The sequence below is a fragment of the Physella acuta genome, unplaced genomic scaffold (genome assembly GCF_028476545.2).
Source record: "Physella acuta isolate Inbredline_101_S28 unplaced genomic scaffold, ASM2847654v3 ptg001070l, whole genome shotgun sequence".
Lineage (NCBI taxonomy): Eukaryota > Metazoa > Mollusca > Gastropoda > Physidae > Physella > Physella acuta.
The window spans coordinates 360,754-374,402 of NW_026732587.1; the positions used below are offsets into that span (position 1 = coordinate 360,754).

At 35.8% G+C, this 13,649-nt stretch overlaps 1 protein-coding gene across 1 annotated transcript in view; it reads right to left on the reverse strand.

The window, feature by feature from the left end:
- The window catches only part of LOC131955512 (sushi, von Willebrand factor type A, EGF and pentraxin domain-containing protein 1), a 42,836-nt gene extending 29,985 nt beyond the window's left edge, over positions 1 to 12,851 (reverse strand). Inside the window, exons 1-11 of the mRNA XM_059319659.1 lie at positions 12,601 to 12,851; positions 6,501 to 7,432; positions 5,924 to 6,143; positions 5,099 to 5,354; positions 2,916 to 3,095; positions 2,532 to 2,693; positions 2,260 to 2,439; positions 1,748 to 1,927; positions 1,319 to 1,516; positions 745 to 993; positions 97 to 336 (exon numbers count right to left, since the gene is read on the reverse strand). Coding sequence (XP_059175642.1) covers positions 97 to 336; positions 745 to 993; positions 1,319 to 1,516; positions 1,748 to 1,927; positions 2,260 to 2,439; positions 2,532 to 2,693; positions 2,916 to 3,095; positions 5,099 to 5,354; positions 5,924 to 6,143; positions 6,501 to 6,775 — 2,140 coding nt within the window. The 5' untranslated portion in view covers positions 6,776 to 7,432; positions 12,601 to 12,851. The remainder of the gene's footprint in view (positions 1 to 96; positions 337 to 744; positions 994 to 1,318; positions 1,517 to 1,747; positions 1,928 to 2,259; positions 2,440 to 2,531; positions 2,694 to 2,915; positions 3,096 to 5,098; positions 5,355 to 5,923; positions 6,144 to 6,500; positions 7,433 to 12,600) is intronic.
- Between the last annotated feature and the right edge of the window lie 798 nt (positions 12,852 to 13,649).

Sequence of the window (13,649 nt, forward strand, 5' to 3'; positions counted from 1 at the left end):
AACTCCAAATGTTTATCACACTAAGGTAAGCAATATGTTAATGATTGCGGCTTTACAAATGCTAATAACTGGATGAAACCAATGAAACATACTTACGTACAACCATGATCTGCATTGAGCAGGTAACGTTGTTGTTGGCTGAGTCAAAGGCCGTGAAAGTGACATCTGTTGTGCCCAAGGGGAACTGGTGCCCTGATCTGAAGGAAGGAGCAATCTCTACTGGAAGTCCAGAATTATCAGAGAAAACCGGTGGCTCAATAGTCAGGTGTGTTCTCTCAGATTTGGAAACAAATGGTGGTGGAGAAATACATTTTTCTATTCGTGGTGGGGTCTTATCTGTCAGATAATAAAACATGGAGACGTAAGCTGCTACATTAAGTGAGTCATTTTATTATGGTTGAGGTTCTTTATTTGTTATTTGAACATGAGTTTATCACACCTATTTAGGACTATTTACACACATTTTTTAAAACGAAAAGATTGCAATACACACAACAATATTTCAACAGACAAGATTAATATTAAACTACTGACTTAGAGAAAATAGTGGGCCTAAATGTAGAGAAAATTAAATAATTTATTTACATTACATTATTTTCATAGATAAAATTGTACCATAGACCTATAAACTTTTTTTAATAAAAGAAAATAACTTGATTTACATAAATTACATTCAACAGATGAAATTAGATACATTTATGTATGTTAATTTGCATGAAATGAAGCTACGTCTAGAATGCTTACCAACAACACTGATAGTAAACTTGCACCTGGCAACGTTTTGACTCTGATCCTCAGCCTTGTAAGTTACAACTGTGTTGCCAATAGGAAACTTGGATCCTGATTGAACTGCTGGCTCAGCAGTGAGTAGGGGGCGAAACCCTGAGTTGTCTACAGGAATTGGCACCATCCAGGTGACTTCAGTCAGAGGCTCAAGTTTGTCTGCTTCGACTACAATGTTTTGAGGGCATCGCAGTACTGGCGCTGTTTCATCTATAGATATTAAGTTTGTACTGAAGTCTAAATCTAGATACACTGCTGTATACACAAAATAAGCTGTGTAGACAGAATCAGATACATTTTTTACAGCAATAACAAGCAGCCTTAATAAACGGATTTTAAGATTTGCACATTTTTACACAACCAAAGACATTGGATGGACTAAGAATTTTATTAACCAAGATGAACTAATTTCCTAACTGCTTTTTGGCAACAAAGACAACACAGAAATCATAAAAACAAATATACATGAAAGAAGTAAAATATGTGATAATGTGATAGCAAGAGATATCTAAAAAAATAATATTTGTGGACTGACCAATACATTGATTGACACCATTTTCAGTGGCCAACCATGTCCCATCTGGTGTACACTGTTTGGTGTGTGGACCCACCAGAGTGTAGCCAGATGAGCAGGAGATCACACAAGTGCTTCCAAAGATCATTTCTTGTGATATACAACTGGCAGGTTTGAATGTTCCATCTTTTATCTCCACTAAAGGTGGGCAGGTAATCTCTACAGAAAGCATGCCAAAATTTAATTTTCTAATAAACAAAAAATTTCTTAACTCTTATTTAGTTAAAGCAAGGGTTGAATTTGATATAAACCTATTAATATTATAATAAGTATGCCTGTTAATACTATTTCTTTCAATAAGAGTAAAAATGTATTTGTTATTTTGAAAAACGTAAAATAAAACAATCATACATGCTTGAAGTCAAGAACCATATGTCAATTTTTTTTTACCTCTGCATCTGGTAGCTATCCCTGTCCACATGGCAATGGCCAAACAGTTTCTTTTCCTAGAACCCACCAGCTGGTATCCAGCGTTGCAGGTGAAGCGGCAGACAGTGGAGTAGGAAAAGTCATCGGTGGAGCAGACCATGTGGCCGTTCTTTGGTTGGGGAATAGCAGAACATGTTCTCACTACACAGCAAAAGAACAGTTTCACTCCTTGGCATTAACATCAATTTACTTTATATTTATTTACCTAACCTTTAACAACACTGTAGCATCTTTTGCATGTAACACTTATGAAAAACTGTATTTAAGCAAAGTGGCTTATCAATTTTTTTTAAATGGTATAGAAATTACAAACAGAACGTTTAAATAAGGATTCTGAATTATTAGTGTACTGTAATTTTTTTTTAATAAAGTGACAGTCAGTTTAATATTAAACAAACTAAAAGTTTTAGACTTGAAATAAATTTATAAAAGTCTTTTTTTGAAAATACAATATTAACTGCTTTGATACTTACACACACATTCTGTTTCCTGTCCTGACCATTTGCCATCATCCTGGCATATTCTAAGACTGCTCCCTCTAAGTTCATATCCCATCTGGCATCGCAAACCACAGGCAGCGTTATAAACATTGTTACATTTATTGTTTACAAAATGGCCGTGCTTTGGGGGTGAGAGATCTGAACAGCGAAAGACTGTGAAAAGATAATATTTAATAGATTATATGCAATTTATTCATGAAGTAGTGTAGGCGAATTTGGGTTACTATCTTAATTAAGAAACATACCTATACATTCCTTTGTGTCAGAGATATGGTATCCTTTTTTACAAGTACACTGTGATATGGACACAGCAGCTAAGGGTGTTGTGTGATGTTCATCTGGACATGGAGTACAGGTTGATACATCACCCAGCCCAGTAAAGTTTTTGTAGGTACCAGCAGGACAAGCTACAACAAAGGAAAAATAGATTCATTTTTGTTCTGATATATCAATCACACATTGTAAAACATGAAGAAAAATAGATAATAAGATTTCCTTATATTTTGATTGAAATTCAATTTAAGTAGAATCTAGATCTATGTGTCGTACTATTTTCATTGATATCTGCAATTTCAGTGAAAAAAACCCACTAAAGTTATATTTATAATGGCTTAAGTTAGTTAACTTACGTAAACAGCCAACCTTGCCACGACCAGTACCATAAAATCCTTGTCTACACATGCACTCATATCTTCCTGTATATGTTCCACAAGAACAAACAGCATTTTCATTACAGCACAATCCCTCAGAATTACACAGCTTCTGGCACTTATTCATCGACTGCTCAATGTATCCGCCATTATGAAGATCTGGTGAACATTATATGATGGTGATAGTTAAGTGTGTGCATGAATCCAAGAACTAGAGTTTAGGCAATATCATGGGTCATCCATAAATGGCACTGACACCATGCTTTGAATTTTAAGACATGACAAAAGGCCAGACCTACTCTCCACATTTGCTCATGATTGATATTATAATAATTAATATAGATTATAGATCTACTATTATAATAATAATATAATAATGTATTTATAGAATATAGATTTAATCTAATCTAGTTCTGTATTCTAGATCTAGAATCTAGGCCCTACTTTTAGAGAGCTAGCTTTTCTGAAAATAAAGTAATACAATTTTAAGTAGGTTTTTTTATAACTGTGTAGACTATAGAGTGTAGACTGTAGGTCTAGAGTCTAGATTCTAACAGTGTAGAGCTATAACTAATCTTATGCTCTATTCACTATAGTCTATCTATACTCTATCGCAATAGCTAGATCTAGATCTAGATTAGATCTATAGGCTATAAGTATAAAACTATAACAGCGATTGTTGGTTTCTTTATCGGCCATTTGTTTTTCGATCTGGCCACATCCTGACCAAAACTTTTTATCAGACGTGAACCTCATAACCGGGAGTGATCTCCCCTAAACTTTCTCGAATATTCTTGCATAACACTACGGGGGCTGGCAACTCGGGATAAAGAAATGATTTTTAATCAATTTTTAATTACTTCAACTTTTAAAATAGAATAGAATCTAGTAGAAAAAAAAATGCGACCAAAGTGAATGGCAAAGAACATGTGTATAATAGTGCGGACTATTATTAGTAATTTATGAATTCATATTTGTTTTTTGAGAAATCGGAAATAGCGTAAATTACTACTTCCGTTCAACAGAAATTACTTTTGTGCCAGAAATTATCGGAAATCGCTGAAAAGCTGATACAGAACTACACATTTGATGTAGGCCCTAATACGTAATGAAATTTCATCAACTTAGCTGTAACTGTAATCAAGTTATCGTGTTTACAGACATACATACAAATACACATACACACACACAAACAGACACACGGACAGAATTGCAGAGTCCAGTTTTTCCGACTCGATTTTGCGTAAAAAGCCGAAATTTTGATAAATCTGGAATCTGGATTTAGAATTTTTGCCCGATAGTCCACTGTACTCTGTATATGACGAAGTACTGAGAAGTAAAATGGTGAAAACTGTCAACATTTCATGTGATTTTTGTGCACGATTACAATACTTTCTCACCTTCTCTATCATCTGTATATGACAAAGTAAAAATTTAAAGTCATTTTTTCCCCGCAGAATTACACCCTAATCTAATCATTCATCTTTGTTCGATACTCACAGATTAACATTGTGCTCCATAAGCATATTTTAGATTCGATAGCGAAATAATCGTAGGCCTTATAAATCATAACTAAAAAAACAACAGTTAAGTAAACGATTGAATTAAGTTTAAAATAAAGAATAAAGTTAAAGATGAGTTTCGAAAAAAAAAAGCTGAAACATAAATGACAGCAGGTGTTTGAAATGTTTAGGTAAATTCAATAATTAAAAAAAAAGTCCAAACAACTTAAGCACAAGGGTGAAACCACAAGAATGTAGATGACACTAAACTATACAGTGTCGGCACGGGTTGACATCTTGTGTTACCCTACCAGCTGACGTCGGACTTAATTACGCCATTGAATCTTAATGCATGTTTCAAATCTACTTCACTTGATTCCTAATATAGTCTAAAGTCTATGACATACCCACAGGCAGTAGCGTAGCGAGGGGGGGGGGGGGGCGGAGGGCGCCAAAATGGGTTGGAAAAATAAATTGAAAGGTTGAAGGGGGTGCAAATCGAAATCTTGAGGGGGGGGGGGGGGGTGCAAATCGAAATTTTGAGGGGGGGGGGGGTGCAAATCGAAAAGTTTGTCCCCGGGCGCCGGGAGGGTCGCTACGCCTCTGCCCACAGGCCAAAGCTTCAAACTGCAACCAACAGGATTTTATTTATTTTTCTACCTGCATGCAATGCGCGTTTGGCCAAAGCTTCAAACTCTTCAAAACTCTCCAGAATGTAACAGGTTTCATTTTTCGGCTCCGACGCCATTTCCTGCAGTTCCCAGACAAAGCCATCCTTGATGCCAAAGGTAAATATTTTGACGCCCTCTCGTTTCAGTCTTTGGGCCACTGGACGGGGGTCTCCGCCGTTAGAGAACCCATCAGTCATGAGAAAGATGGCCTTTGCGGCGTCTGGTCTTGCTGACCTCAAGACTTTCTGAAACAATCAGCATTTTAGGAGATTTGTATTGACATGATCATTTGAACACATGACATTACAAACTCAAGTGCTAACATAAACTAAAATTATATATAAAATGGATTGGTTTGAAATAGAAATTTATTTAAATCATGGTAATAGTTGTGTAATAATTATGCCTGGGTTTATTTTTTTATTTGTTTCTTATTTGCGAATTGGCGCGATCATGATTTTTTAAATAATATAATTAACGTAAGAGTAACATCAAAAGGACGCAAATGGGCACCAAGGTGTAACCTGTTCTTAGTCTAGCAGATTTTTTCAAAAACCTACATTTGTTATTAGTTCAGATCTAGGAACATTGATTTTCAACAATTATTGATATCTCTAAATCCTAATTCTAATCTTTGCTGTAACATGATCTAATTATCAATTCCCAATTTAAACTCGATGCTTCATAGCATAAAGTAGGCTTGTAGACGGTGATGTTTCACAACATCTTGTCAAACATGATATGAGTGCTGAGACACGACTACCGTTACCGTATAACGACAAAGTAACAAATGTACACTAAAAATGCTACTCACTTCCGCCTCTAGGAAGGCGCCCAAGGTGTGGGTTCCCCCCGGGGTGTACTCCACGTGCGGCATGTCCTCTAGCAGCAGACGACACTTGTGGTTGTCCTCGTCTGGGTGACTCAGGTAGTCGATGTAACGGAAGATTTTATTGGGCGAGGAGAAGGTGATGACGGACACGCGGGTGGTGTTGATGTCCACGGTAAAGTCGGCCAGTAAGTTACGGACAAACCTGAGGACACAAGGGCTTCGTTAGGGGACATTGACCTCATTACATTAACCCTACTTATTTACATAATTTATAACAAAATATATTGTGCTTTAGTGTTGTAAAACTCTTCGATAAACTTTAAAAAAGTAATAAAATATTTACATTTTATTAAAAAAAAATTTTTATTCGCTGAAAAGAGATGGAACCAGAGTACTGTAAAACTTAAACAAAGTTAGACCTACTAAAATAGCTGACACAAACAGGCATTTAATCATATAATCATTTTAATAACTTGATGAAATTGCGAAATATATTTTAAAAAACCATTTTGATAAGATGCATCTAATGTCAAAAAATGTGAATTTTAAAGCTTCTTACCTAATTTCTTCATAGAAGTAATATTTCCCCACCGTACCGGAGCTGTCAATCAAAAAGATAAGCTCCACCTTCTTGTGTGGCGTGTGACGCAACTGCTGCACATGCCGCTTGAAGATGTCGCCCAGCGTCTCCACCTTGGCTCTGACCAGCTGCGTCTTGAAGAAGTCGGTGTAGTCGGAGGCTTTGTTGAAGAAATACCTGGACTTTGTGTTGGTGGGCTGCAGCAGGATGACCAGCAAGAGCAGGGTGAAGAGGGCGAAGTGTGGGGCTCGCATGGTCAACACGGCGTCATTCAACAGTCGGACACGGCTTGGTATACAACAGGTAGCAGTAGCTAGTTATACAAGAGGTAGCTGTAGCTAGTTATACAAGAGGTAGCAGTAGCTTGCTTAACAACAGCTAGAAGTAGCTTGCTATACAATAGGCAGCAGTAGCTCGTTTTACAACACACAGAAACACCTTGATATACAGCAGGTACCAACAGCTACTTATGCAAAAGGTAGCAATAGTTTGCTATACCACGGGTATCAATAGCTTGCTATGCATCAGGCAGAAAAATCCTTGATATACAGTAGGAATAGCTTGTAATACAACAGGTAGCAGTAGTTTGCTATGCAACAGGTAACAATAGTTTGCAGCGGGTAGCAATAGCTTGTAATACAAGAGGTAGCAATATTTTGCTATGCTACATTCAGGAACACCTCGCAATACAAGCAGAAACTCGATGCTGTTAAACAGATATCGAAACTCCGCACCACAGTCAGAGTTGGATGAAAAAAGTCAAAGCCACGAAAATAAATTATGATGTTTGTTAAATAATCCACTTAGCGATGTCCAGTGGTGAAACATACGATGATTTGAATGTTCACAATAAAATACGGTTGCGTGGTTTGTCTTGTTGAACTTATTGATTTGCTTTTTATAATAGATAACTAATAAAAACAAAATAAAATATCTCTAGGTGTGATTTATTAAAGCAAACGTGTTAAATAAATCAAAGATCTAAACGCGTAACAAGAAAAGGATACAAGGACATAAGGGGATCGTGTCTGGGATAAGAAAGATGGGAATAAAGCGACCTGTCTGGGATGAGAAAGATGGGAATAAAGCAGTGGCGGAACTAGAAAAAAGGGCCACCCCGCAAAATATTTTTTAGGCCCCTCCATATATATATATATATATATATATATATATATATATATATATATATATATATATATATATATATACAATCACAAAATACTATATATATATATATATACAATCACAAAATACTATATATATATATATATACAATCACAAAATACTAGCATAGGATGCTTGTTGCTGGCCTATTCGAGATTTGAAAATCATCAATTAAACATATTTTCAACATCATGTCATATGTGTGAGTGCATTGGTGTGTTTTGTGAAAATCAGTTTTAATTAATTTTTGATAGAAGCCCTCTTGGTATTTTGTCGGTCAAAATAATATAAAACATGAAAGCTTTGTTTAAGTAATGGTGTCTCGTGTTATGTTTATTTATAAGTTTCTTAAAATTTATATTATTAATGTTTTAAATATTATTGATTTGATACATTTCCTATTTATACAATATTATTCTTTAGTAATTACTTATAAAAAAATAATAATTAAGAGAAGTAATTGCTTTTTAATTTCTTAAGTACAAATCTATTAAAGGAGCTTATGATTCCCCCTTTTTGACTATTTTAAAAAAAAAGGGAAATAAATCATGGAAGTGGTTTGTGCATTTGCTTATCTTTGATAAGTTTCATTGTAGGAGAAAGAGGACACGGCTTTTACCATAGTTTAAAAACAAAGGGAAAAAGAAGAAACAAGAGCGTGGGGTGGTGTCTATAGAATAAAGATAATCCATCCGCAGCTACGGTAATTTTTTACAAAACAACCATCAAGTAAAAAATGAAAGAAAATTTACTTTTTTTTTTTAATTATAAAAAAATTATTATGGTCGGCTCTGGGCCCCTAAATGGCGTGGGTCTGGCGGCACTGTAGTTCCGCCCCTGGAATAAAGCGACCTGTCTGGGATAAGAAAGATGGGAATAAAGTGACCTGTCTAGGATGAGAAAGATGGGGAATAAAGCGACCTGTCTGGGATGAGAAAGATAGGAATAAAGCGACCTGTCTTTGATAAGAAATATGGGAATAAAGCGACCTGACTGGGATAAGAAATATGGGAATAAAGCGACCTGACTGGGATAAGAAAGATGGGAATAAAGCGACCTGTCTGGGATAAGAAAGATGGGGAATAAAGCGACCTTTCTGGGATGAGAAAGATGGGAATAATACGACCTGTCTAGGATGAGAAAGATGGGGAATAAAGCGACCTGTCTGGGATAAGAAATATGGGAATAAAGTGACCTTTCTGGGATGAGAAAGATGGGAATAATACGACCTGTCTAGGATGAGAAAGATGGGGAATAAAGCGACCTGTCTGGGATAAGAAATATGGGAATAAAGTGACCTTTCTGGGATGAGAAAGATGGGAATAATACGACCTGTCTAGGATGAGAAAGATGGGGAATAAAGCGACCTGTCTGGGATGGAATAAAGCGACCTGTCTAGGATGAGAAAGATGTCTAAAAATGCGATCATCAGCAACAAGAATTGTTCGAGTCATTGTGTTAACGTGACAGTTACAGCTAGTCTAAGTGGTTCAAGTGGTTCAAGTGGTTCAGGTGGTTCAAGTGGCTAGTTATTTAGCGTGCATGACAAAAAGGATGACCGCTACAAATGGTTTTGGTTGAGAGGTTCAAGTAGAAGGGGGGGGGGGGGTACCGGTATTTTTTTAATGCACGTGATAGGGTTTATTTATGCAACTTTTGCCTCAGGAGTAGTTTACATCTAGTTTGTTATGGCTGCTTACATTTTTTTCTCAAATCAATGTTGAAAATATGTTAAAACTTTTACTACATTTTTTAATTTAGATTTTTACAAATGTTTTGTTGTTTATTTAGATGATAAATGTTGAATATCGTAACAAAATCAACAAAATATAGAGAAGTCGGAAATTAGTGGTCAGATTTTTAACCCAACGTACGTCCATTTTTATAAGTTAGAATACTAAGACATCGATTAAAATCTTTGAGATGATACAGAAGATTGCTATGTTTAGATTGAACTATTTGAGATGATACAGAAGAATGCTATGTTTAGATTGAATTATTTGAGTGCCCTCTCACCTGCAAGCCTCTCCCCCCCCCCAAACCTTATGTAGGTGCACCTTCCAAGACCCACCTGCCGGTTCCAAGTTATATACGGCTGCCTGTTTGTATGGGAGCAAAACTCGCCACTAGTCAAATTAAATCATATTACACGTTCTAAGCTAAAACCTTATGTTTAGTCTAAAATTAAACCGTTGGTATTCATGTAAACAGAAAATAATCTCATGACTAAAATCTACATCATCGATGGAGTGAACTTCTACCCAGATGGAAATGTCAATATTTCATCCATAGAGAAGAGATGGCGTTAACAAACTGCCTAATGTGTTATTGTGGAAAACGTATTACCCGTACAGAAAATATGTGTTGTGTATACGTTATTGATGGCTGGGATATTACGATAATCAAAGTAAAATCGATGTTAGAAATTTATTACAATAAACTTAAAATCCGTATTCGTTATGCGGAGCAATTAATGAATTAGCTGTTTAGTTAAACGAAAAACACGTTGCATTATCAACCAATATTTTAATTGCTGTACTTATTGTTACTCATCATTATAAAAGTGCGACAGTTGTAACTAGACAAACAATATAAAACAACGCAGTAGAAATGATCCATGCAGAGGCGTACCCAGGTTTTCGTTGTAGGGGGAGCGAAAAGAGCAAAAAAGGCGCCGAATTTTTAACACGTTCTATATACGTGTATTATATATATATATATATATATATATATATATATATATATATATATATATATATATATATATATATATATATATATATATATATATATATATAATTACAAGCTGTATGTCATTACTTCGCTATGATGTAAAATAAATTGAAAGTAGCACTCTGAAGAAATAAGAAAAAAAAAACACAATGTAGGCCGACAAAACAAAGTTGTATCAATCTAAACAAAAAAAAATATGCACACACTACAACCAAAAACAATGAACGTAACACAATCTGTTTTGTAATTCTTGTAAAAAAAATTTCTTACATAATAATTCCTGGGAAATTATTTAAGACAAGTGAAATAGGGGAAATAATCACTCTCTTAATATAAATATGTATATATCTACACATTTAATTATAATTGTCAAAACAAATAAATAATTACTTTAGAATATAATTAAATTGTTTAACACTATTCGTGTTTACAAAATGTTTTTGTCTATAATCAGAATTTAATATATCGTCATCATAAATGCTAAAGGATTACAGCATAATGAAAGTTTTTTAAATCAGAGTTGGTATAAAACCACGCTTTTCGATATAATAGAAAAACATTTTGAATAACAGCCTACATTTAACTAAATTTTTGTCTTTTAGTTCAGATCACATATATTAAATTAACTACTGCTTACTTGTGTTCATTTTTTAACATAGTGATAGGTATGGGTTAGATCACTGTATTGATCTCACACCTTTTTACTGGTAATTGCAAAAACAATATTCACAGAGTTTTACGTTTAAAAAGCTAATTTTCTGGCGGCATGGTACTTTGGTACATCATTACGCGTTTTTCTACATGTACTTAACAGATCAGTTCGGGGTGGGTTGGGGGGGGGGGTGGGTTCAACTTCATTCACCACTGTCCGGTCACTTTAGGTCAATTATCCAACCCAGTGTGTACCTAGGTGTGACATTAATGTCGCTCTACACAATTGTGGTGGTGAGGTGTGTGTGAAAGGGGGGGGGGAGATAACCAACTCAGAGTGAACATAGCGTCAGTTTTTAGTTGTTTTTTTTTTGTTGTTTTTTTACAGAGTGGTCCATGGGGGAGGGATTTTGTAACAGTTTCATATAATTTGTAATCGTAATCACTATCGCCCAAACTGTAAGAATACTACTACTTCATCGTGATGACGTTGTTGACCTAGTCAAAATTTCCCCACCAATACGCAGGTTGCTCATTCGTAAATTTAAATAGAGGTGCCACATCAGTTGTATGTGTTTCTGTATTGTAATTTTTTTTTAATTAATCACACGATTAAAACTGTATATATAAAGTAATTATGTGTGAAGTTTTATGGCAAACATTTTCTAATTCAATTATTCGTAAGCAAATACATTATACAGTTGCATTAAACTTAACACCCCTCTTGCCAAGTGGGACTACCCGGTAGAGGTTTTTTAAACAATGCAATGCATCGTAATGGTTATTTTTAGAATGGCAAACTGATGCAGCTGTTAATACGTGTTGTAAACGTAGACAGTACTAGACTAGTACAATAATGCTTAATTGCTGTATGAAAGGAAATCTTGTGATTTACATAGATGTGCCGACAAATTTTTTTTAAACAAATATCATTGTTTAAAACTTTGAGTTTAAAAAAGTTAAAAAAAGGCGCCACTTTGCTGAAAATGGCCAGAGGGGGAGCGGTCGCTCCCCCTGCTCCCCCCCTGCGTACGCTACTGGATCCATGCTATGTCGACTGGCACATATAGTTCCCCCATCTCTAGAATCAAGTGGTTTGAGTCGTGTTATTTCACTACTTCAAAATGACCCATGCACAACCACTTGACCAGGTCACGTGGACATTTCTACCGACACATTGTAAATAAGTCATTAAAAAGTTAATTGCAGACTTACCGAAACAAACAACATAAAGTTAGACCATGTTAGAAATACGTTTCAACATGTTTTAAAAGAAATAATTAAAAAGTAAAACTAGCATTTATGTCGGTAGAATAAGAAATGCGACGTATTTTTTTTGCAAGATAAATACAAATTAATTAATGAAAATATATCTATTAACGACGTAATCCAAACTTAAGTAATCCCAAACTAGAGAGAAAATAGAAAAATTGTTTCGTTAAATAAAGTAAATCTAGAATCTAGTACTTTAGTAGAATGGAAAGGTCAGCGGGTTTTACAAGAAGTAAATAAACAAATTCAAGTAAATTACTCGACGATTACATCAAATCCGTTTGAAAAATTGAACAGCACAAATCCAAAGAGAAAACACAAACAACACACGAGTTTAAAATAACTTGTCCATGGTGAGCCGAGCAAGTCAAGGACTTCTTTTGTCCATTTACTCAACGTCTGGTTATAAAACAATCACGGACAACGGAGCAAGATAAACAAATGATAAGTCACCGCCGTACCCGTGCTCAGATGTTCTAATCGCCCGCGGATAGCTCGCCGCGTGAGTACCACCAGCCGGATCACACGCGCACACATGTGCGGATTTGTTACCTAAAGGGGCAGGGGATGGAACTCTTGGGGCAAACGTAAGAGTTGTCTACCACGATATACTTAAACATCCCTTGAATAAAAGTCGCTGGTAAATATATTTTTAACGCATTATATGTTTAAAAAAAAGATTTTATAAGATGAAGCTAAATAAAAAGCTGTAAGCAATATACTCAAATTAACATGCTTTCGTTTTACATAAGTATTTAATGAAAACAATACATCGAGTTTTAAGCAATAATAAAAACAAAAACAAATAAGCTCAACGTATCCCAGAGGGTGAGTTAGTTTCCCCCATGTAAACAAAGGATGAAACATTGTTTCTTCCAGACTTTTTTTTCCAGGGGGGGGGGGGGGGCACTTGAAGTTGGTTTTTTTTTGGGGGGGGGGGGGGGCGGACACTGTTAAAAGTATATATTTTCTATATAAATTCTATATAAATTCCATTTCGTTCGGGGGGTGGGTAGACTTTCTTCGGGTGGGGGGGGGGGGGGGTTCCCCCGAAGAGATGCCTGGAAAAAAACTCTGGGATGAAGCAAGGTACCCGGGCTCGCTCACGAGACGTTAGAATGGATTCCCCGGCAGGTTGCGCCAGACAACATTGATCCTTGACCTTTGGTGGCCTAGCCCATCACCTCAAAGCAAAAAAGACCAAAACAGCGCACGTGAATGTGGTCGTGTTTGTACTAGCCTGTATTGGTGCTCACCACATCATATGGGGGGAGGGGGGAATCTATGACATCACTAACAACAGGTCCG